This window comes from Choloepus didactylus, chromosome 2 (genome assembly GCF_015220235.1).
Source record: "Choloepus didactylus isolate mChoDid1 chromosome 2, mChoDid1.pri, whole genome shotgun sequence".
In the NCBI taxonomy this organism is placed as follows: domain Eukaryota; kingdom Metazoa; phylum Chordata; class Mammalia; order Pilosa; family Megalonychidae; genus Choloepus; species Choloepus didactylus.
The window spans coordinates 11709772-11732819 of record NC_051308.1 but is presented as its reverse complement, the minus strand read 5'-3'; the positions used below and the strand labels follow the sequence as shown (position 1 = coordinate 11732819).

The 23048-nt window shown below is 40.2% G+C and overlaps 1 protein-coding gene across 3 annotated transcripts in view; it reads right to left on the bottom strand.

Annotated features, from left to right (window-relative positions):
• TULP4 (TUB like protein 4) overlaps positions 1 to 23048 on the bottom strand; it is a 336350-nt gene that overhangs the window by 110110 nt on the left and 203192 nt on the right. For all 3 annotated transcript variants that reach the window (XM_037820591.1, XM_037820601.1, XM_037820610.1), the window contains one exon: positions 3415 to 3543. In XM_037820591.1, coding sequence (XP_037676519.1) covers positions 3415 to 3543 — 129 coding nt within the window. The remainder of the gene's footprint in view (positions 1 to 3414; positions 3544 to 23048) is intronic.

Genomic DNA, 23048 nt, shown 5'->3' with positions numbered 1-23048 from the left:
GTATTTTCCAGATATATTTTTGCTATCCTTTTACTTCATATGTCCTAAAGTTTTAAGTGTGATTCTTAATAGCATATAACTAGGTAAACTCAGAACGTTGCTTTCACAGACATCATATTCTAACCAACTATAACTATCTAGGTTCTAAGAATTTAAAACAATGTTTCTCAGAAACAACACGTTAATTACATTTTGCAATGAAAGTAAAAGCGTTTTCATTTTACAAAGATAATGTTATTTATGTGTATTTTAACATATATCTCGGGAAAGATCTGTACTAAAAATAAAATGTCCTCTTACTAAAGGGCTCAAATGTAGAGCAAGTGAGAAGAACCTTCTTAGAGACCCAAGAAATCTCACAGTCATAAAATAGAGAGAATACAGATGTTTAAATGAACTGATTGGGGTTATTACATTATGCTGCCAGAGTGGTATGAATATATCAAAACAGGAAAAACAAAAATGGGGGAAACCAAATACTTAGAGAAATAAGTAGAAATCCCTCCCTCTTCTGGTTGATTTTGAATTTTGTGCAAAGGGTTGCAGATTAGTTGAAGCTGAGCAGCAGCCCAGACCAGGCCACTGCCCAAGGGGGCTTTTCATCAGAGCATCTGTGCTTGGCACAGCAGTCCCTGCTGACTAATACTGTAAAATAATGCATGTACTGTTCTAGATTTGTTTTTAAAATAAAGGCTTTGTAATCATTTCCTGTAAAAGAAATTATTAAGCATCACTTGGTTTTTGCCAAATATTTGATTACTTCGTGACAATGAAAGATGTGTCTGTAATGAGGATCAACTGCCATTTCCTTGAAAAGGTATTATTTTTCCATGCATGGGTTTTCAAGGATACTCCTCCAAGCCAAAACATCACTCTTTTCTGTGGGTATGTTTTGGGTGCACAGAGCCACACTCCTTCCATGAGTGATTCATTGCTAACAGTGTCACCAAGTCTTTTCCTCTGATAAGATCTGACTCCCACACAATTAAAAGCAACCAAACCTCCCTCAAATGCAAGAATTTAAGAGTGACAACTGCTCAATGGGGGGTTCTGAGGTTTAAAGTCACAGTTCCAAAAAGCAGAATTATATAGAAGATATAGAAAAGATACTGCAATTACTTTGCAGTATCTAGGCAGACACAGGTACTAGTAAGATTCCAGGCTGATTCCAGATATTTTCTGGTCTGTGTAAATGCATCTGCCTCCAGGTCTGAATTCATCCACCCTTTTGTGTTTCTAACATGCTTGTCTGCTCCAAAATCTGAATGGAAAAAAGGCTGAGGGATCTGGTGGGTGGTGGTGCCCACATGGTGGCTGCACCAAGGCGACAGAAGGTTCCCTCCTCAGAGATGTGTAAAGGGTGTGGGGGTGGTCCCACTTAGCTGTCCTAGCCTGCCTCTTGAATGGTAGTAAAGCCTGAGTCCTTTTAGCACGAATTTCTGCTAAAAGAAAAAAGGAGTTTCTCATCAGGGAACAAGACAGAGTGAAAGCGTGTTTTGGACTCCAACAAACCTGGGTGTAAACCTTGGGCAAGTTACTTAATCTCCCTGACCTGGGTTTTCTCTTCCATTAATTGAAAATGACATCTTCCAAATGGGGTTCCTATGACGATTAAGAGAAATAACATGCAAAGGTCAGGAACTTAGCTGGCATTTAATAAATTCTAGCTCCACTTCCTTTTGTTTCTCTGTGTAATGACTTAGAGTTTTCTTGTCCTTCTAAAGACATGTTGCACCCTTGATCACTAGGCCATCCTAGGAAAGAGTGCTATGCATTGGCTGATGGAAGAATGACAGCACTTTAGAGATCCTGATGGATGAATTCAGAGGAATCTCCACTTTACAGAAAACCGTGGAGAGATACCTCAGTGCCTGAAACTCATCTTCGGTGATGACACTGTGGTACTGTTTGCAGGACTGGCAGGCTCCATGTCAGGTGACTATGACGTAGCAGTACCTCGTAATACTACAAGTACTATAAAAATATATAGTGCTAATTGCTAGCATTGAAAAATTTGCTAAGTGGCAGGCACTGATATAAGCACTTTACATATATAATCTTATTTAATCCTCACAATGATCTTCTGAGGCAGGTACTGTTATAAGTTCTATATAATGGATGAGGAAACTGAAGTCATGGAGTGAGATTCTGGGCCTACGCTGCCTCACTGCATAGCCCATGCTCTTGACCATGACATCCACCCTCAAGGTGACACGAACATTTTCTGGTCATACAGTTTATTTCCCACACTTGTGGTTCTACTTCAAGAAGGTTAGCAGCCATGGAGGAGACTTCCCTTCTCCCTCTTTTCACTTTTACATAGAGGTATATAGGAAACTGATCAGGCCTTATCAGTCAATACTATTAGATTTACCCTACCAAATAAATAAACTCACAAAAAGAGAACATTCTGTCTTCACACAGAGGTTTATTTGTCTTCTATGATGACATCTTACAAAGATTCTTAGCCTGCTAATAGTAACTGTTAGTAATATCTTCATTCCTTATGACTTTATCTTATTCACTGGTCTGCATCTTTCAAACTCGGGGAGCTCAGAGTTTATTTAGCCAGGTTGGGGGGAGGGGAGGATGAGAATCCAGTCTGTGAGAAATATACAGGAGGGAAGTCACAGGGAAATCACTCTGAGGGAATTAAAATAGCCCAAGAAACCTCTCATCAATAAACCACCACAGAGGATCTGGGCTTAGAGGCCATAGATTTGTCAAGTCTGAGGATGGGAACTGCCTGCTTGGCCATGTGCCCTGAAACAAGTGAGAAGAGGAGCTCCATGGGGCCCAGTGCTCACGTTCAAGGAAGAGCTAGATCGTGAGCCGGAAGGATCTTATGGCGTTGTTTTAAAAACAGCGCAATTCAGCAGGGCCTCCTCTGAGCAATTGTTTTCCTCGTAGCTGAGACAAATCTGTACCAGAAAGGAAGCAATGAGAGATGACAACAGGTGGCCACACTAATTGAAACCTGACAGAGGAGTGTGTTAGAAAGTCTTTGCTTGGTGAGCAGGTTGAGAGAAGCATACATGGAGCTCCCTGTGAGGGAAGTATGAAGATTACAACACAGGGAAAATAGCTTTTCAAAGGGAGCAAAAAAGTGTTATGCCAGAAGCACTTCAGAGGTTCCCATTTTCATATGTATTCACAACACTGAATGGTAAAAAATGATTTCACAGATTTAATTAAAGCTTGAAACTTGGAGACTTCTCACAAAAGCAGCACAGTTGAAAAGAAGGAAGTAAAATCTTGCATTCCCTCTCTTTATCTAGTGACATACTCAAGAACTGAAAACTAGGGCTCTAATTTTAGTTATTTCTATTCCGCCTTGCTCTTCAGTGGTTTGAATCCTGGGTCTGGTGTTCCCTATCCCACAGTCTTTCATCACAAGGGGCTCCCCACACTCACCTGAGCCCCACGGTCATTGACCAGTTCCACAGACCACCTGCCTTCATACTGGATCCAGACGAATATCCCTCCGTCTGCATCACAGGTGGCCAGTTTCTGGTATGGCTCATTCCACCTCACCAGCACCACCTAGAAAACAGTCAAGGAGATATTTACCACAGTGAATAAACCAGAGGGCCAGGACTACTTCTACAAAGGGACTGGACTTAACAACTACATAAAATGTGGTTGGTCTGAGGAAAAGTTTGAGGGAGCGTGTCGGGAATTAGCAGAGAGGCCACGGCAAAACCCACACAAGGCACTTTTACACTGAACCAGATCTATTTTGACATGGGTTCCTGATAAAGAGCAGACACCTAAGCAAACAAATTACTGCACGAACATGCCCATCACTACAAAAAGAGAGGTTCCAATTCCTATCTGTACCCAACATCTGCCCCTCACTAGCAAGCGACGATCCCATCTGATGGTACTGTGTTGTGGAAAAATGTATTTTCACAAAACTTATTATGTATTTTAAAGAGGATGGATATTATATTATTTATTTAGTAAAGAAAGAGGGAAATGTGTGGGTCCTATTTAATTTCATTTTCCCCTAGAAGTTAAATTTTCCGTATCTTTCAGGACTATCTTATTTCTTTCTGAATAGTTCAGTGTCTACACAGTCAATTTGGAAAAAATATAGTTGAAAAATCTAAGTTGTTTAGGATTTGTCACAGAGGAAATATGATGAAATTATATGCTTCAAAATTTATAAGAGTATAAGAACTTAGTTTTATAAATAAGAAAAATTCAGAGCTTGGACAAATCACTTTCATCTTTCTGAACGATCACTTCGTCATCCTAAAGGTGGAAACTCTAGTAAATAATTTGTGAGATTAGGTGAACTTCACAGTCTCTGATGGCTGGTAGAGCCTGAAGGCAGCCCTCACAACGTCCAAAGTTAAAAGGGAATCAGAGGCAAAAATGACACTTCGAGGTTCACTGTGGTGAATGTTCTCTGAGGTTGTCCCCTGACTGGCCTATGCTGGTGATAATGAGGAACTAACTCAGTCAAAGATTCAGCACGTATTTCTTACACCCAGGCTATGTGACTAATACATGAGTGGGAGGATACCCTTGGGTAAGTTAAAAGTCCCGTTGGGGAGTCAGTGGATAGACATTGATATTTGTCAATAATATGCAGATAATTAAAAAAAAGAAATCAGCAAGAGCCATCCTGTTATTCATAAGAAAGATTTGTAATTCCCTGTCTACTCACAGGATCGCTGCCTAATAAATTATATTCCCTTGTGAACATCTGACACTGTGTAAATGGTTTCTAAATTCTAACCTATTGTCTAATATAGAAGGTGAAGTCAAGGACTGACCGTGAAGAACCTCCACAATGCCCAGATCCTTTCCTTGCACCCATCTGTCCAAACCTACATTGCTTTCAGACCAAAGCGTAAACCCCATCACCTCCCAAAGTTACACGATGGACACACCTGATTTTAGACCTCTAAATTAATTTTCAAGGCACCAGAGGGCTAAGACCCTCAGGAATCATCCCATTTAGTCTGCCCTGAGCTAGACTTCCAAACAGCCTTGGTTCACAACACTTGCTGGTTATCAGTATTTGTTGCAAGATGCATAATAAAATCATCAAATTTTCAAAAATGAAATTATTACCCATTTAAAATGGGAAGAGTCCTATAACTCTTTTTTAAAGACCCTGCAAAAAATCTGAGAAAGCTGTGAAGACTCAGTCTTTTAAAACCCGGCAATCACTGGTCAAATCTAACATCGCTGATGGCCAAGCATGCTAACATCAATATCCACGGATATGGATGTTGACAACTCCCTCAGCAGTCCAATCTAGCTTTATCCCTCTGCTGAGACTGCCTTCCTTGCTCTGTTCATAACTCTGCACAGCAACCTACACAATCCACTGTAGCTCTCAGTTTATGTGCTGCCTCTTCTGACAGATCTGTGCTGCTTGAGGAAAGAGACTGGGGCTCATCTTTGAATACTAACACAGTCATTCTGAATATATTGTGCCAAACAATAATATATAATCAGAAGTCATGATCCTTATTAAATTATATCTTTGAACCGTAAAATGTATTTAAAACTATTTCAAGGTTATTTTCAACTCCCAAAGGCATTTTAACATCAGCAAACACTGACTGACTACATATTTTAAACCAGACACTATTAGGTGCTGAAGAGAGACACTAAGACACATCTTTGTCCCCATGGAGTTCAGTTTACTAAACACACATAACGCAGTGTCTCTCTGCAATTATAGAGTTGAGAACATACATAGAAGAGGAACTTAACAGAAATGGAGATGGGGCAAAAAACCCAGATTCATTCTAGTTTTAAAAATTCTCTTTTATTTAATTACTGATCATTTTTAAAAATAGTCAAACCAGCAACAAAAATCTTTAGCTATCATTGAACGTGCCATAAAATTTATAATTTCCAAATGATCAGTAATAATCAGCTTCATAAACTTCTCTCAGATCCAAGATGATTTTGGTCTAAACATTACAACCTGCAAGCGTGCATGAGGCTGTAATTTGATCCCTAAACACTCATGCTTCTTTTCTGGAATCATTAATCATTTAAGTCCACAATCATTAAACGTATGTCAGAATGGCTTCCTTAGAATGGAATATGACAAGTAACAATACAATACTCAAGAAGGATCAATTTTTAAACTGTTTCCTCAAGTTAACACAGTGAACATTCATTGCCTCTTTGTAAAACAATATTTGATGACAAGGTGTCATATTTCAGAGAACTGAGGTTAGTCACATTTTCTATAGTTTTGCCTCTAACATCCATTGCCATGTATGGTTATGGTTGCATCTGAGTTAACATTAACAACACAACCTCTCTTCATGAAAACAGCCTGCATACTTACAGCATGACACTAACACAAAAGAACAGAGGCAAAAAATTATTTAAAATTTTTTTCTAATATCACACTAAATATTTCTTGGTCTTATGACAACACAGTTGCCTCTGTTGGATAAATGAAATGTTAACAGACTCAATTTCATCTTTTTATAATTCTTAATCAGTCGAAATGAGGCAGTAAACGAAAACGTAGTCCCCATTCCCATACTTCTCTGCTCTGAGTTCTAATTGGTATAAATGAATAGGTGGGTCACTCTGTGAAGGTAAAGACAGAAATCTTTCAAATGATTCTTGGTTTAAAAATAAAGAAAAACTGCTAATGCTGTTCCCATGGATTAGTATTCTCATTTCCTCTCGGGTCTATAACTCATAGCTGCCCACTTTATCTTTCCAGCAGCTTATTTCCTGTTCTCCAAATCCTTCCAGCCTATTTGGCAATGTTAAGACATACCAGAGCGTTGAGGAATTACTGATTAGGGGGCCAGCTGGGCTCACAGTTGCCCAAATTATGTGGCAGGGTGCAAAACACGTGCCCAGTCATTCTAAGGCAGAGCTTTCCTTCCCTTTTAAAGGAAAACGGGATTGCCATTTATTCTGGGAACAAAAGAACTTCAGTGTTTAGGGTATTAGCTAAATGACATGATCTATGATAAAGACAGAGGATGAGCAAAGTTTTCACGTAGGTCTTTGATGATTCAAAAATTGCCAACCTGTCACCCTCTCCAATATAAGACATGTTCTATCATCTTATAGTGTTACTGTTACTAATAAGCATTTATTGAGGGCTACTATAGGTAAAGAAATCTATTCCAAAAATAAAGGACAGTCTGCTGAAAGCCTACTCCGGCTATAATCTAATGCCCTAAATGCCCTCACTTCCTAAAACCAGAACTATTTTTAACGCAGAGTCAAACAAGTGTCAGTTAAGCTATCTCAAGGATTTCATCTTTTGAGGCAAGAACTTTTCAGATGGTATTGACAGATATATTTAAACAGGATACCTCAGAACAACCAAGATTACCAATATTAGGACATATTTCCCTCATCTTAAAAACAAAAGGTAATTTCAATGAGCTAGTGGATAAAAACAAATAGCCAAAGTAACAAATCCTTCTAAGTGATTATTACCACTCTGTTCTTATTCTGCAATTTAAGTGAAATAGTAACAACCTGAATTGTACAAGAAAAACAAAATGATTGCCAGTTTACTTTTAGATATATTTAGACATTTTAATAAGGAACCCAAAGCATCTTGAAATAGAGGCTGGAAGACATTCAAAGTGAACAATGTTTTACAGACTCATGCCAGCCAGCATGCTATTACTGTAAAGTCTGTTGAAATGACGGGGTAATAAGTAGCACAGGCTCTGGAGTCAGGCAGCCTAGGCTTGGGTCCTGGCCTCACCACTCCTCCGCTGTGTGGGCAGCTCATATGCTCGGTTTGCCATACAGGGATAAGTGGCACAACCTTCACAGAGGTGTTGTGACGAGGCCAATGAGAAAGGACCTTACAACAGGGCCTGGCACAGAGCAAACATTCAAGAAATGATAGCTCTTTATTATTAACTTCTGAACTAAAAAGTCAAGAAGAGAAAGACTGGTCTAGCAGAGCATTTAAATGTCTAGTTTCCTCTAATTTAGTATAAGATAGATGTTTTGAAAGTTAGTCCCCCTTTCTAGCCCACCTCCTGCCACCTGTACCTGCAACCTGACGTCGTACCTTAAAGACCCAACACCTCCACAAACTTCATGCCACCTTTGGCCTGGAACATCCTTCTGCCCCTAGACACCTGGCAGGTAAAGCCTTGCCTGACCTTTGAAACCCTTGCTCTTGCAGAGTTCTGGTGAATACAGCTCACTGCCCTGTACTTACACACTGTACTTGCTTACACGTCTCTTCCTCACTGACTGAGAGTCTCTCTGTATTTGTATTCCAGTGCAAGCACTGTGCCGGACAGAGAGAGGGCACTCAACAGAGTTTCCTACATTGAACTATTCCTGAAAGCTGATCAACCGTATTTCTGTAGACTTTTCTACTAATCTTTCTGTCCGTCTCCCTTTCTCTATTCAATTCATTCATTAATGGGGGAAATGGTAAAACGTTAAAATTGCTTCACATGAGAATTTTACCCACTTAAAGCACACAACTCAATGAATTTTAGTATATTCACAGAGTTGTGTGACCATCACCACAATTTATTTTAGAACATTTTCATCACCCAAAAATGAAAACCTATATCCTTTAGCTATCACTTTCCCCCACCCCCAAGGCTCTGTCCTCTCCCACAGTCCTAGACAACCACTAATCTTTCTGTTTTATACATTTGCCTATTCAGGACATTTCATACAAACAGAATCATATAATATCTGTCCTGTGTCTGGTTTCTTTCACTTAGCATAGTGCTTCCAAGGTTCAACTATGCTGTAGCATGTATCAGAACTTCCTTCCAAATAGTATATGGCCAAATACTATTCCATTGTATGGATACACCACAATTGTTTATCCATTTATCAGCTGATGGACATTTGGGTTGTTTCCACCTTTTGGCAATTGTGAACAATGCTACTAGGAAGATTCGTGCATATGTTTTTGTTTGGACATATGTTTTCATTCAATTTGCATTTCTCTGATGTCCAACAACATTGAGCATCTTTTCAGGTGCTTGCTGTCCATTTGTATATTGCCTTTGGAGAAATGTCTATTCAAATTCTTTGCAGCTTTTCAATCGGGTTAATTATCTTCCTGTTTTTGAGTTGTAGAAATTTCTTTGAATGTGTCTGAGAGAGGCCTTTCAGTCTTGGCTGCTTTAGGACATCACTCAGGAAATGCATAGCTACACAATTCCTTCCTAATATTTTCCAAAGCATCCTTGCTTGAAAATACATCTTACTGAATAGAGTTTGCATTATCAGGTAGCAATGAATTAGGAAAAAAACAAAGAATTCCAAGTTTCCTGATATGAATGCCAAATTACGATTCCTAGCTGTTTATGGGTTGAACTGTGTCTCCCAAAAAGATACGTCAAAGTCCTCACCTCCAGTACCTCAGAATGTAAACTTATTGGGAAACAGGGTCACTGAGGTTGGAGTTAGTTAAATTAAGATGAGGTCACAATGGAGTAGGGCAGGCCCCTTAACCAATATAACTAATCTCCTCATAAAAACAAGAGAAGAGACAGCCACTGTGGGAAAAGGCCTTGTAAGGATGGAGGAGATAGAGATCGGAGTCAGGGTGACTCATCTACAAGCCAAGGAACAGCAAGGATTGCCGGCAAACACCAGAAGCTAGAAATGGAAAGGAAGGACTCTCCCCTACAGGCTTCAGCTAGAACATGGCCCTGCTGAAACCTTGATTTTGGATTTGTAACTTCCAGAACTGTAAGACAGCAAATTTCTGTTGTTTTCAGCCATCTAATTTATGGTACTTTATTAAGGCAGCCCCAGGACACTAAGACACTAGGTTTCTATCCACTGACTGGAAAGAGTCTTCCATTAAAGCAATATATAAAACGCCTTGAATAGTTATGTTAAAACTACAGCATGTAGGAAACCCAACACTTAATACACTCCTCTCCTGACCACTTCAGCCATTCATTCATCTGTGCATGCTTCAAAATCCAATGAAATGATGTCCCTTCTCTAACTTCCTTCCTTTTCTATTCAATCTCAGTTGCTGTTTCTTGAGTAAAAAATTTCCTAAATTATCTACTATGACTTCCTTCATGATTCTAAGAAGAAAGCAGTTTTATGCATCCAATAGATACGACTGGGCATCTACAACACAACCCAAACTAGGTACTGTGAGGGCCCAAAATTCTGAGAATACAAAACCAAGCCCTTGAGAAGCCTGTCCCACATGAACGGGACAAACTGTGAAAGAAGTTAATTCTGGCTGGTCAAAAAAGATATGATTAACTTATGGCAAATTCACACAATTCCTGATGGTCTTCATTTCTTTTTGCCAACTTGCTATGGTCTAGAGTCAATTTTGCAGGACCACTGGGTTTGGGGAGCTCCTGAAATGAGAGTCCACATTGAATCTGCAGAGAAGGAGCTACAGTTTGAGATCAAGCTGAAAAGCCTGTGAAATTCAAAATAGCTGAACCTGATACAGCTAAATAAAGGCGCCTGGGACTGCTAGAAGGTGGATCTTGAGGTAAGTGTTGAAGTTGGTATCCGATTTCCTCTAACACTCAGCTCAAATATCACCTTTTCTGTGAAACTGTTCCCAACGCTCACAGGCAGAATGAACTGCTTCCTCCTCTGTGCTCTCAAAGACCTCTGCCTACCCCCCAATCCAGCCCTTAGTGCGTTCTGGTCTCCATATTTCACTGCATGTCTGTGACCCCCACTACGTGTAAGCTACATGGTTAGACTCCCTGAGCAGAGACTGTGAGCTTCTTCTAGTTTGCTAATGTTGCCGGAATGCAAAACACCAGAAATGGATTGGCTTTTATAAAGGGAGTTTATTTGGTTACAAAGTTACAGTCTTAAGGCCATATAGTGTCCAAGGTAAGTCATCAACAATCGGGTACCTTCACTGGAGGATGGCCAATGGCATCTGGAAAACCTCTGTTAGCTGGGAAGGCACATGGCTGGCGTCTGCTCCAGAGTTCTGGTTTCAAAATGGCTTTCTTCCAGGACGTTCCTCTCTAGGCTGCAGTTCCTTGAAAATGTCACTCTTAGCTGCTCTTGGGGTGTTTGTCCTTTCTTAGCTTCTCTGGAGCAAGAGTCTGCTTTCAACAGCTGTCTTCAAACTGTCTCTCATCTGCAGCTCCTCTCTCAGTTCCTGTGTGTTCTTCAAAGTGTCCCTCTTGGCTGTAGCAAGCTCGCTCCTTCTGTCTGAGCTTATATAGTGCTCTAGTAAACTAATCAAGGCCCACGCTGAATGGGCAGAGCCACACCACCATGGAAATGATCTAATCAGAGTTATCACCTACCGTTGGGTGGGTCACATCTCCATGGAAACACTCAAAGAATTACAATCTAATCAACACTAATATGTCTGCCCACACAAGGTTACATCAAAGATAACGGCGTTTTGGGGGACATAATACATTCAAACAGCACAGGGCTCCTCTTTTCTGACAAAGTGAACAGGCACAATAACTCCTTATTTAGAATGCCAGGGGATGAGAAGAGCATTTAGGTCGAGGAAAAGCACCCACCATGAGGAACTCAGTGTCACCTGGGAGGACCACAATAAATGAAAAGGTCTAAACTAAGTAGGAAGTTTTATTCTGGGACTAGAAATAATAATGGCTAACATTTATATGACACTTTCTTCACTCCTTGACGAACTCTCTTTACTTGGTATCTTCAGACAGGTTCCCAAGAAGCAGAGCCTGAGAGGGGAATTCTTGTGCAAGTGGTTTATTGTGGGAGGGCTCTCAGGAGAAAGGCAGCAAGAGCAGGATAGGGCTGGGGAAGAAAGTTAAGATGGATGTGGTGTCAGGTAGGGACCAGCTCACCCTGTTTCCACGGACAGCGCTGTGAACTGCACCTCAGAGTTGGTTCCACTGTAAGGCAACAGGGCAGTGTTTTTTTCTTCTGAGTCAGTCACTGGCTGCTGGCTACTTGGCAGGAATGGGGTGGGGGGTGGGGGAGAGGTGACGTAGGAAAGGGGACCAGGTGATGGCTCTGCACCTCAGCAGACAATACGCACAGCACCCACTACACTTGGCTTCCAGCATTTCTTTGGTCTTCCCTTTGCTAGATCTTCTTCCTCTTCTCATCCTCCAAATGTTGGTGAGCTCCAGGGCTCAGCTGTGCTGCCTTCTCCTCTGCAAATACATATTTCCTAGCGATCTGATCTAGCCTCGTCTTTAAATACCATTTAAACACTGCTGACTTCCAAATTCATCTCTTCAATCCCTTAACTCCAGATCCTATCCATATCTCCATCTCATGTCTCTAACTTGGATGTCTAAGAACTAAAAACTCAGCATGTCCCTATCAGTTCTCAATTTTGGACTTCTCCTAGCCTCAAAACCACAAGCCAATAAATCCCTGTTGTTTAAGCCATCCCATTGTATGGTATTTGTTTCAGCAGCCAGGAAACTAAGTTTTTGGTACAGGAAATGGGGTGTTGCTATGATAGATACCTAAAAATGTGGAAATGGCTTTGGAATTGGGTAATGGTAGAGGCTGTAAGAACTGTGAGGTGTTTGACAGTAAAAGCCCAAATTGCTTTGAAGAGACTGTTGGTAGAAATACGGATGTTAAAGGTACTTCCGATGAGGCCTTAGAAGAAAATGATGAATATGTGTTCTGGTTTGGTAATGCTGCCCGTTATGCAAAACACCAGAAGTGGATTGGCTTTTATAAAAGGATATTTATTTGGTTACACAGTTACAATCTTAAGGCCACAAAGTGTCCAACGTAACACATCAACAATCGGGTACCTTCACTGGAGGATGGCCAATGGCACCTGGAAAACCTCTGTTAGCTGGGAAGGCACATGGCTAGAATCTGCTTGCTCCCAAATTGCGTTTCAAACTGGGGTTCTCCAAAATGTCTGCATCAGCTTCCAACGACCATCTTCAAAATTTCTGTCTCAGATACAGCTGTGTTCTTCAAAGTGGCCCTCTTTGCTACAGAAAGCTCACTCCTCCTGTCTGAGCTTTTATAGTGTTCCAGTGAACCAATCAAGGCCAATGCTGAATGGGTGGGGCCACATCTCCATGGAAATTACCTAATCAGAGTTATTACCTACAGTTGGGTGGGTCACATCTCCATGGAAACACTCAAAGAATTACAATCTAATCAACACTAATATTTCTGCCCACACAAGATTGGATCAAAGATAATGGTATTTGGGGGACATAATACATTCAGACTGGCACAATGTGTTACTGGAAACTGGAAGAAACGTGATCCTTGTTATAAAGCGGCAGAGAATTTGGAGAAATTCTTTTCTGACGTCAGATGGAAGGCAGAACTTGAAAGCATGAACTTGGATATTGAGCTGAGATTTCCAAGTATAGAATGGGCAGCCTGGTCTCTCCTTGCACCTGTAATAAAATGCGAGAGGGAATGGACAGACTGAGAATTAAATGCTTAAGCAGAAATTGAGGATTTTGAAAATTCTCAGCCTATCCAGGTAGTATGCTCTGAGACTAGGGCCATAAGCAGCCCTATCAGGGACCTCCCCCTCCCTTAAGCTTCCAGGAAGTGAGTCCTGGAGAACAGGGCTCCATGTGAGGGTTAACTGAACACCCCTTTGTTAAGGAGGGTGTGGCTGAATATGGATCCAGTTATTACAGTGGAAGTCAGGATTCAAAACGGAGTTATCCAGACAGGATCTGTGGAAAGTGCTTTTGACTGATGGTTTGAACCCCCATGAACAACACTGCAGTACAGCCAACATGTATTTTGCAAAATTTGTATGAGCAGAAGTAATGCTTAAAAGGGGCAGAGAAGGGATGAATCGAAGACTGACTTGAAGGGTAGAACCATGGAAGCAGAGGTCTAGACCAAAAAGATCTCCTCCAGCCAAGAAAGCAGGCCCACTCAGGTATCTGGAAAGGGCGGGTCTGGCCTTGTGTTTCAAGGGAGTGGACCCTCCACCCCAATGCTCACAGACAGTGTGGTCTATACCCCAGCATTCAAAGAGAGCCTGGGTGCCACCCCAATGCTTGGAGACAGTGGAGCCTACACCTCAGTATTTGGGGAGATCACAGTGGCTGTGCAAGCACTTGAAAAGGGTGGGGCTGCTGCTTCGTCAGGCGGGAAGACAAGGCATTGTTCTAGAGATGACTCTCAGAACTTGAAATCTATTGGAGTGTGCCCTGCTGGACTTGTTTGGGACTCACGGCCCTTGTTTTCCTTCTGATTTTTCCCTTCTGGAATGGGAATGTTTATCCTCTATCTATCCCATAACTTGTTTTCTAGATTTCACAGGTCCATCAGATAGAGGAATTTTGCCCCAGGATGGACCACATCATAACTAAATTTGATATTTAGCATGTTACTGGAATGAGATAAGGCTTTGGGGATGCTGTGATGAAATGAAAGTATTTTGCATCTGGGAAGAACATGTTTTTTGGGAGTCTACAGGGCAGACTGTGGTGGACCAAATTGTTCTCTGGCTTGGAAATACTTTTGGTCCACATTCTGGTGGGTGTGGACACATTGTAAATAGGATCTCTTGTAGATGCTACTTCAGTTAAGGTATGGTCCAACGTTGAAGCAGGGTGGATTTTATTCTATATTACTGCAGTTTTTTTTTTAACAAACAGAATGAAATTCAGACATAGAGAAAGCCAAACATTGAGGAAATTCTGAGGAGAAAGGAGAAGCCATCACCTTGTACACTGCCATGTGACAGAAAAGTCAAGGACCAAGTATCACCAGCAGCAACCCCAGAATTCAAAAGTCTTTAGGGAAAAAGTATAGTCTTGTGATGCCTCAATTTTGGACTTTTCCTAGCCTCAAAACCATGAGCCAATAAATTTTCATCGTTTAAGCTAACCCATTTTGCGGTATTTGTTTTAGCACTTGGGGAAGGAAGACAAAGAATCAAAATTTTCCATATTAAAACAAGGGAATTACTTTTATACTTGTTTGGAAATTGATAAATTTCAAAGGGGTCTGATTCTCAAAACAAGCCTATGACCTGGTACCTGAGGCAGGCATTATCATCCAACCAGTAAGAGGCAGAGCAGGAGACAGGAACCAGGAATTCCCACTCCTCATCCGGTATGTTTTACTATCTTTAAAAAATAAAGCATAAGGGTAGAATCATTTGACAATACTGTTGTTTGGCAACACCTATTCATCATGTGAAAACTATTGTATTTGTGAGGCATGCTCAAAATTTTTAAATTAGAAAGCTGAGCTTACCAGTCTAGAAAATTTGGATCTTACACAATGGACTATGAAAAACGTTCTGAGAAAATCAGAAAAAAATCTTGGGGCAGAAGTAGGAGACATAAGCCCAAATTATAAGGAAGCCCAATATATGAGAAAGAGCTTTCTAATAAGTGAAGTAACTAACATGGAATGGGCTGTCTTCAGAGGGAACACAGACCACTGGAAAAGAGCTCCAGCAGAGGCCTGACTGCTAGGGGTGCTGGGAAGCATCTCAGCCAACCAGGGGGTTTGCTGGACTAGAACTAGAGGATGGCCATATTATCACCCAGCTCCAACACTACGAATCAGAAGCCAGCATGCTATGTTAAGGATTAAACGTGCTCTCCACTTTAGTGATGTTAAGGCCTTAAAAAATAAAATAATAAAAAATATTGATCTTAAGAAATCTACTGTTAATCATACCCACTATTTGCTAAAGGAAAATCTAATTATTAAAGTATTTAATTCAGGTATTTTGATTAAAATTTTTATTTTAAAAATTATAATAGACTTATCTATCAGGTGTATACTTTAGTCATCATTTACAGTTAATCTACTATATTAATTTCCAAGATGCTCCTGTTTGTTTCTCAGAGCAGTTAGGAATCAGAATTCTCCACATGGCATTGTTCCAGACACACTGCTGCCACCTTTGATCCAGAGCCAAGTCTGGCTTTCAACTGAAAGTAGACTCTCAGCTCATCCTTCAACGATCCCACCTGCTAGCCCTGACCATAGCACACCTCTCAGTTCTGAGTATAGCAAGGCCAGAACAGGGGAACCATGCTCAGGTGGCAAGCGAAGACCTGAATTCTCATCTGGGAGATCCCAGATGTGCCTTCATTTCCTCTGATAAATCAAGTTGCCCTACATAATTTTTAAGGATCCTTCTACTTCTAATACTTGGATTCACTGGGTTCTATTTGATCAAGTATTAAGCAAATACAACATGCCCATTCCTAAGTGCAATACCCTGCAAAACTTAAAAATTCAACAAGTAGGAAGAAAAACTAGCGGCTGGATCATGACATAACCACGTGGATGAGGAGATGGGGAAATGGAAGTCAGGGAAGTGGGGGGGAGCTTGGTGAATACCAGAGCAATCTTTCATTTAAAGTTAGGAGTTGGATATACTATCTCCCTCCTAAGCACTTACAATTTTAAAAACATGACATGTTACTTGTTAAAATGATAATTAGTTCTTTCAGTGTTATATGTAAATTATGTTTCTATGCATCAAAGCTTTATTAGCTTGCTTAACATTTGAATTACAAAGATAGTCTATTGATTGCTCCTCATTTGGCTCAACATTTCAGTTTTAAGTTATATCATCTTAAAATTTTTGTCAAATATTCATATATAATAATTTTTTTACTTTTAATCTTTTTTTCTAAACATGAAAGTAGTAAATACACACTAAATACAATTCAGATGTCACAGAAATACATACAGAATGAACATTCTTTGAAATTCTGGACCTCCAAAACAATCGCTTTAACTATTTGATACGCATTCCTGCTGACTTTCATTCCCTACTGAATGGATTCAAAGAACACCTTAATCAAAATAAAAGTATACTACTCTCCTCTCTCTAACAGATAAGCTCCTGACATCCCCTTCCAACAATTCCATTCTTATCATCTTTGCACACATTAATATCTTATTATCTTATTTTCAAATGTTTTTACATTTCTGTGTTTTGTATTTAAAACTCACTGGTAGGACGGACTACCTTCATCCCTCCTCTCCCCATTTCACAAGACCCGACCCAAGTGCTAGGGGAAGAGCAGTTCCTTAATAAAGTGCTTATTAACGAAGTACGACTTCCTTAAGGAAATTGACAGGAGCCCTTCCCGGATGACACTGCTGACTGATCTTCAGTATAGTCCTTGGATATTTTTCCTAAACAGCTATCACACTAAGAGATGGCTCCTCAGGCCTCCCATGATGTACAGCCTTCAGTTAGGTAAGACACCACCGGGGAGAGATTTCCAACCTTCTGAGCTGCTGCAGCATGAAGGCATGAACCATCTGTTATTTACAACTGCTCAGTCTGATAGCACACACGGAGCAAAAGTCATCCTGGGGACTGAACCTTCAATATGACATCACCTGCCAGAATCGTTATTTTCACTGAGAAAAATTCACACATACATAGCATATACAAAGGTTAATTGCTAAAGCCAACTCTTTCCTTTCAGATAATTTTCAACTTCTAATGGACACAGTCACAGCACTTAAATTGGTTCATTTCTTCTCAAACATTAAATCAATCTACAATGCTAGGAGGAACGAGTAGGCAGCTTCCCCTAGATTGGAGTTCCAGCCATGGGAACTGGTAACAAATCTTAACTCATTAATATACCCTTACAAACACAACAGGGCACCTTTAAAAAGAAAGGGGTGGGGGGTGGGGGCGAAAAAGAGGGTGGGAGGAAAGGAAGGAGGGAGGGAGGGAGGAAAATAAATCCAAAGACTTATAAGATTTATATCCACTACTTACTGGCTGTGTGGCTTTGGGAGTTCCTTATCCACGTAAGGCTTTTTTGAGAGGATTAAATGAGTCAATTCAGTTAACATTGTTGTATCAGGGCCTGACAGTGTTCAGTAAGGATTAGCTATTGCTATTCCATGTTCCTTTCTAATACTAAAAAAACAAAGTGTGTGTGTCAAAGGTACAGTCTTAGCTTTAAATAAAAAGAATTCATCATTTATATGAAATGCTCTCACAAAAGTATGACTTTTACTCTTTGTCTTTTTCTAATGGGAAATTCAAAGCCGGGACAAAACCCTTGGCTTCCTGTTCCTCAGCAGAGAACTCTCTCCACTGATCGTGCTTTATTTTTCCTTCTCACCACAGCAGCAATTTTCTAAAGTGAAAAATCAAAATAGAAATTTTTACTCATTACTCCAGAGTTGGTGAGCATTTGTCAAGAGAGCAGTGTAACAATATTCGCCTCTCTGTCTGCAGGCTCTCTACAGTTCTGCCACCTCCTGGAGTGGCTACCGATCTGTTCCCCACCCCAACATATTCGCGGGACCCAATACACTCAAGGGACCCCATGCACTCACATCAGGACTCTGGGCCACTAGGGGAGGGGCCTCAATGGGGTAGGGGCTCAGGGTGGATAATGGATAAAGACCCTTCTCTGCAGAGCACCACACACAACTCCCATCCCAAAGTCTAATTCTCCCAACGACCATATGATGTAAATACTACCGTTCTTATTTTATAAAAAAAGAAACTGGCCTTGGAGAGTGTGGTATCACCACTCAAACCTAGACCCCAAGGCAAAGTCATATATTTAGAGAGTGTATAAAATTCCTAAAGACTTGACAATGTTCTCATGGTCCATGTTATATCCTAATACTGATCTGCATGATGTCAGACAACAGTATGATGCTGCTAGTCATGGTTTTAGTTATTCTTAGAAGAAAGCTACAGGTCATGGAAACAATCAAATTTACTTGTCAGTTACACTACTTTGCTCTAATGCTTCTCTAAAAGTACACATGGTCAGCTAGAAGTTGGAACTTCATCTTCAGCAAAACAGGACTTTACAGTAGAAGCAAGACAAGAATGTAAATTATGTTCTACCTGTTAATTAACATAACCTTGGTAAATGTGTAAAGGTGAGACAGAACAAAACTTCTGCTATGGTTTGTGGTTGATGACCCCAATATAAGTCAATTGTCAAATGTTTTTATTTCTGAAAATAGTTTCATTTAAAAAAAAAATTCTTATAAGAAAATTAGGGCCTAGATTGTAAGCTCTTACAGCAGTCACATTTACTCCTGAGCTTTAACTGTTATTTTTAAATTCTGAGATGCTTTGCTCTTTGTGTATAACCTGGTTGTTCCCTGGAACTTTGCATATGTGTATGACACCTGAGACTCAAAGTTAGAGTTCTGCAGTTCTGAAAGTCAGCATTACTCCGTACAGTAACTGTTAAAGAAGCTGAAAAAGAGATCAGACTTCAATTAGAGATGTGAATGAAGCTGATCTGGTTACGACTAAGATAAATGAGAATACAGGATAAAAGACGATATTGTCTGTATTCTAAGAATTTAACTTCTGTGTGAGACCAAAGGAAGAATTGTTCATTTTGCCAAAATATAAAATTTCTATAGCACACTAACTAATTTAGCTTGTCTGTTCAGTTTTCTTAAACAAACTAATTACACGGAACCTAGAATAGGGAATGAGATCTTGATATTCTCTACAGGTTAATGTAACACCCTGAACGCATTCCAGAGTATTTTGGCAGAAAATGAAAAAGTATTTGCCAAGTCCCTTGAGGGACTGGAGAAAAATGTGGAACTATTAAACTTCCCCGCCTGGGGAATTCCTACTATTCTCTTAAGCAATAGTGGCTCCCAATTTAATAAGCCAAGCCCTCAATCTTGAGGCTTGCCCTTATGAAACTTATTTCTATAATGGCGAAGGTAAGCCTACTTATAATTAATACCTAAGAGTCACCCCTAGAGAATTTCTTTTGTTTCTCAGATGTGGCCTCTCTCTCTAAGCCAAACTCTGCAAATAAACTTACTACTTTCCACCTATGTGGGACACAATTTCCAGGAGTTTAAGTCTCCCTGGCAACATGGGACATGACTCCCAGGGATGAGCCCTGGCATCGTGGGATTGGCAATGCTTTCTTGACCAAAGGGGGAAAAGAAATAAAACAAAATAAAGTTTCAGTGGTTGAGAGATTTCAAATAAGAGTTGAGAGGTCATTCTGGAGGTTACTCTTATGCAAGTATCAGCCAAATATTACAAACTGCTGCAGTATGCCAAACCCCAACCAACAGTGTCCCTGAAAACCCTAAAGAACGCCCTGGGCTCTATCTAAGACTCTATAAAAATTTTACTTATTAAGTTTAGTTTTCAGAGACTTATAGCCTCCGGATTGTTCCTATGCCAGATAAGCCCTGAAACCCAGAGAAGCCAATCTCTCTGAGAAGAACAACCAGTTTCATTCCTCTACCCTATAAGGGCAACACCCCTTTTCAGCATGAAGAAGTTACAACAGCTGTCATCCAGATATCCCTCAAGATTGAGAGAATGATCAAATAAGAGGGAGGAGTTGTAACTGAGAAGTTAGGAATAACCACCGGTTATGACTACTGAATTACTATATAGATATTTCTTATATTTCTTCTTACTTTCCAGGGTATTAGAATAGCCAGAAGGAAATGCCTGAAATTACTGAACTGTAAACCAGTTGCCTTGATCTTTGATGATGATTGTATAACTATACAGCCTTTACCTTGTGACCCTGTGATTGTAAAAACCTTGTGACTGATTCTCACTTGTACCCCTTTATCCGGTTTTTCAACTTTAGAATCTTATGATCACTAAAGACAGCCCCTAATGTTTATTAATGAAGGGTCTTAGGTCAGCCCAGAACTAACCCACCCCAATTATCAATCTGCACATGTTCAATAATCAGATCTCTAACCTCATCTTGAGCCATTGTACTCATTATCCTAAAATCTGCCCATCTTTTGGTACTATAAAATCATCAGAGTTACTGTAGTTTGGGAAGACAGATTTTTAGGCCAGTAGGCCATCTGATCTCCTGCTTCTTGCCAAGCAATAAACTCTTTCTCTCTTTGAAATCCCAGTGTCTCAGGAATTGGTTATTTGAGCTCATCAGGCAGAGAACCAACTGCTTTTGAGCAGTATCAGTACCATTCCACAAGGGAACTCTGATGAGAGGAGCTTTAGCTATAAAACTAACCTAGATGATGAATTACTTGATAGATGATTAAGGCAAAAGGAAATCCCCGAAGAACTGAGTCCCCAAATTAAAATACCAGTCAAATAAGAGTAATTAGAGGCATATCTGGGGCCTCAGTGATGATGGAGAAAGGAGTCACAGTGAGGAACACAGATGGTTTACAGCTTGGGAAGAGGAGTAGGTGGGTAGGAGGCCAAATGCAGACTAAGCTGCTCAGGAGCCCAGTGGAGACGTCTGGACAGAAGGATCATAGCTGCAGGCAGGTGACTGAGTGCAAGGAGGGTACAGCCAACAACTAGGAAACTTTTAAATGACTTTTAAAAAGCTGTAGTTAACCATCAACTTTCCAGCAGTCACTGGGGATTCGTACACGATGATTCATACACGATGATTCATAACCAAACATACCATGTTTTTAAGGTATCAACTAAATTCCAACAATAATTTTTCAAATGCCAAAGGTAAGTGAGAGACAAAGTTCTGTTAATTTTTAAATGACTATAATTTCTGGATGATTCTTCTGTAATCGTACAGCTTCTCTAATAAAAATAAATAAAAATCACTATGATTTTTCTCCACACAACTATACCGTTTACATTTTTGTTTTCTCACAGACAACCATTCTTCACTGTCCTCAAGTTTTCCAATACAAATAGCTTTTAAACAGTGCCCAAAGCTGTGCCCAAAGCCGACACTATCTGGCAACTGAATTAAAAACAAAACAATCTGGGACCCCATCCACTTCAATTCCATTCAAGTAAGGACTAAGCACTTGCAAGGTCACTGAGAAAGGAGGAGAGGGAGGCACAGGGGCAGGATAAACGTCAGATGGGAGATAAAGTCAGGACTAGGTTTTAAGCAATGCTTAAAAATTCACCTAACTCTTGGTTAAAGAGGTGTGAGTCCATGGGGAGGGCACTCCGGGCATGGAGTGTACAACAACCTGGAACTTTCCAGGAAGTGCCAGTAGCTTGGTTCTGGTGGCAGGAGAAAGAGCAGCGGAAGTGAAGGTGGAGAGGGGCACTACAGGCAGCTCAATAAGGGAGGGAGCTACTTCAGTGACAAAAAGAAAACTACGCTGCAATCTGAAATCAGTTACTAGCTTTGGAGAATATCACAAACTGAAGAAGAAAACCAATTTTGATGACTTTCCTCTTTCCAAATGCTAAAACAACCAAAAATCTTTCATTTTGAAACAGAAAAGGATCCAATGATGACAAAAGACATTTTAAAAGTAAAGCGCGTAGGAAAGAAAAAAAGGCTATTTTAAGTAGAGATAAATTATCCTGTAACAGTACAGAAAATTTTCACATTTTAACCCTTTGAATGTAATAACTTTCTCCAAACAACCACTCAGATCAAGTTCAATATCCCAAATAAGTGGGGCAACATGATCTTCAGGACATTAAAAATGCAGACACAGCGGAAAGAAGGTAGCATAAATAGCAGAAAGAAGGTAGCATTATCCCTAGGGAGTGCTGCTGACAGTATTCTTGCCATACCTAAGTTCTCACTATGCTCTCAAAAACAGAGTGTCTGGTTAGCTGAGAAACAGCACCTACCATTCCAAATTTTTACCTCTGAAGCTCAAAGCAACTCAAAATAAGTTACTTAACTTGTCCACATAACGTCTATGGGAACCTACATAATTCCTTATAAATTAAGGAGAAGTTTGCATATAAGAAAACACACACAATGGTTTTATCTAAGATGTTTCCATTACTTATTTGTAAAAAAAGCTACTATTAAGAGTCAGGCTCCTAAAAATCAGTCCAGAATACAACACTGATACAGACTGAAACACTTTTACAAAAACCAGATGATCATTCAAAATTATAAAGGCGGCTTATACATTTGGAAAATGAAACAAAAAAATAATGAAGTAAGTGAGGAGTTAAGAGTTTCCACATATTAGGGCAATTCTAGTATAGAGTAAAACTTAAAAGACAAGCACTTGAAATGAAATAAATGAGAAGTCCAGGGTTCAGGTAAGTTACCGACTGGATGATCAGTCTTTAAATCATTCAGAGCTGCCTGTATCTTGTCACGTGAAAGGACTAGCCTCAACATCCTTGGCCATACCTTCCACTCTGTGATTTGGAGTGCTTTCAAATCACAGAGGCTCAGGGC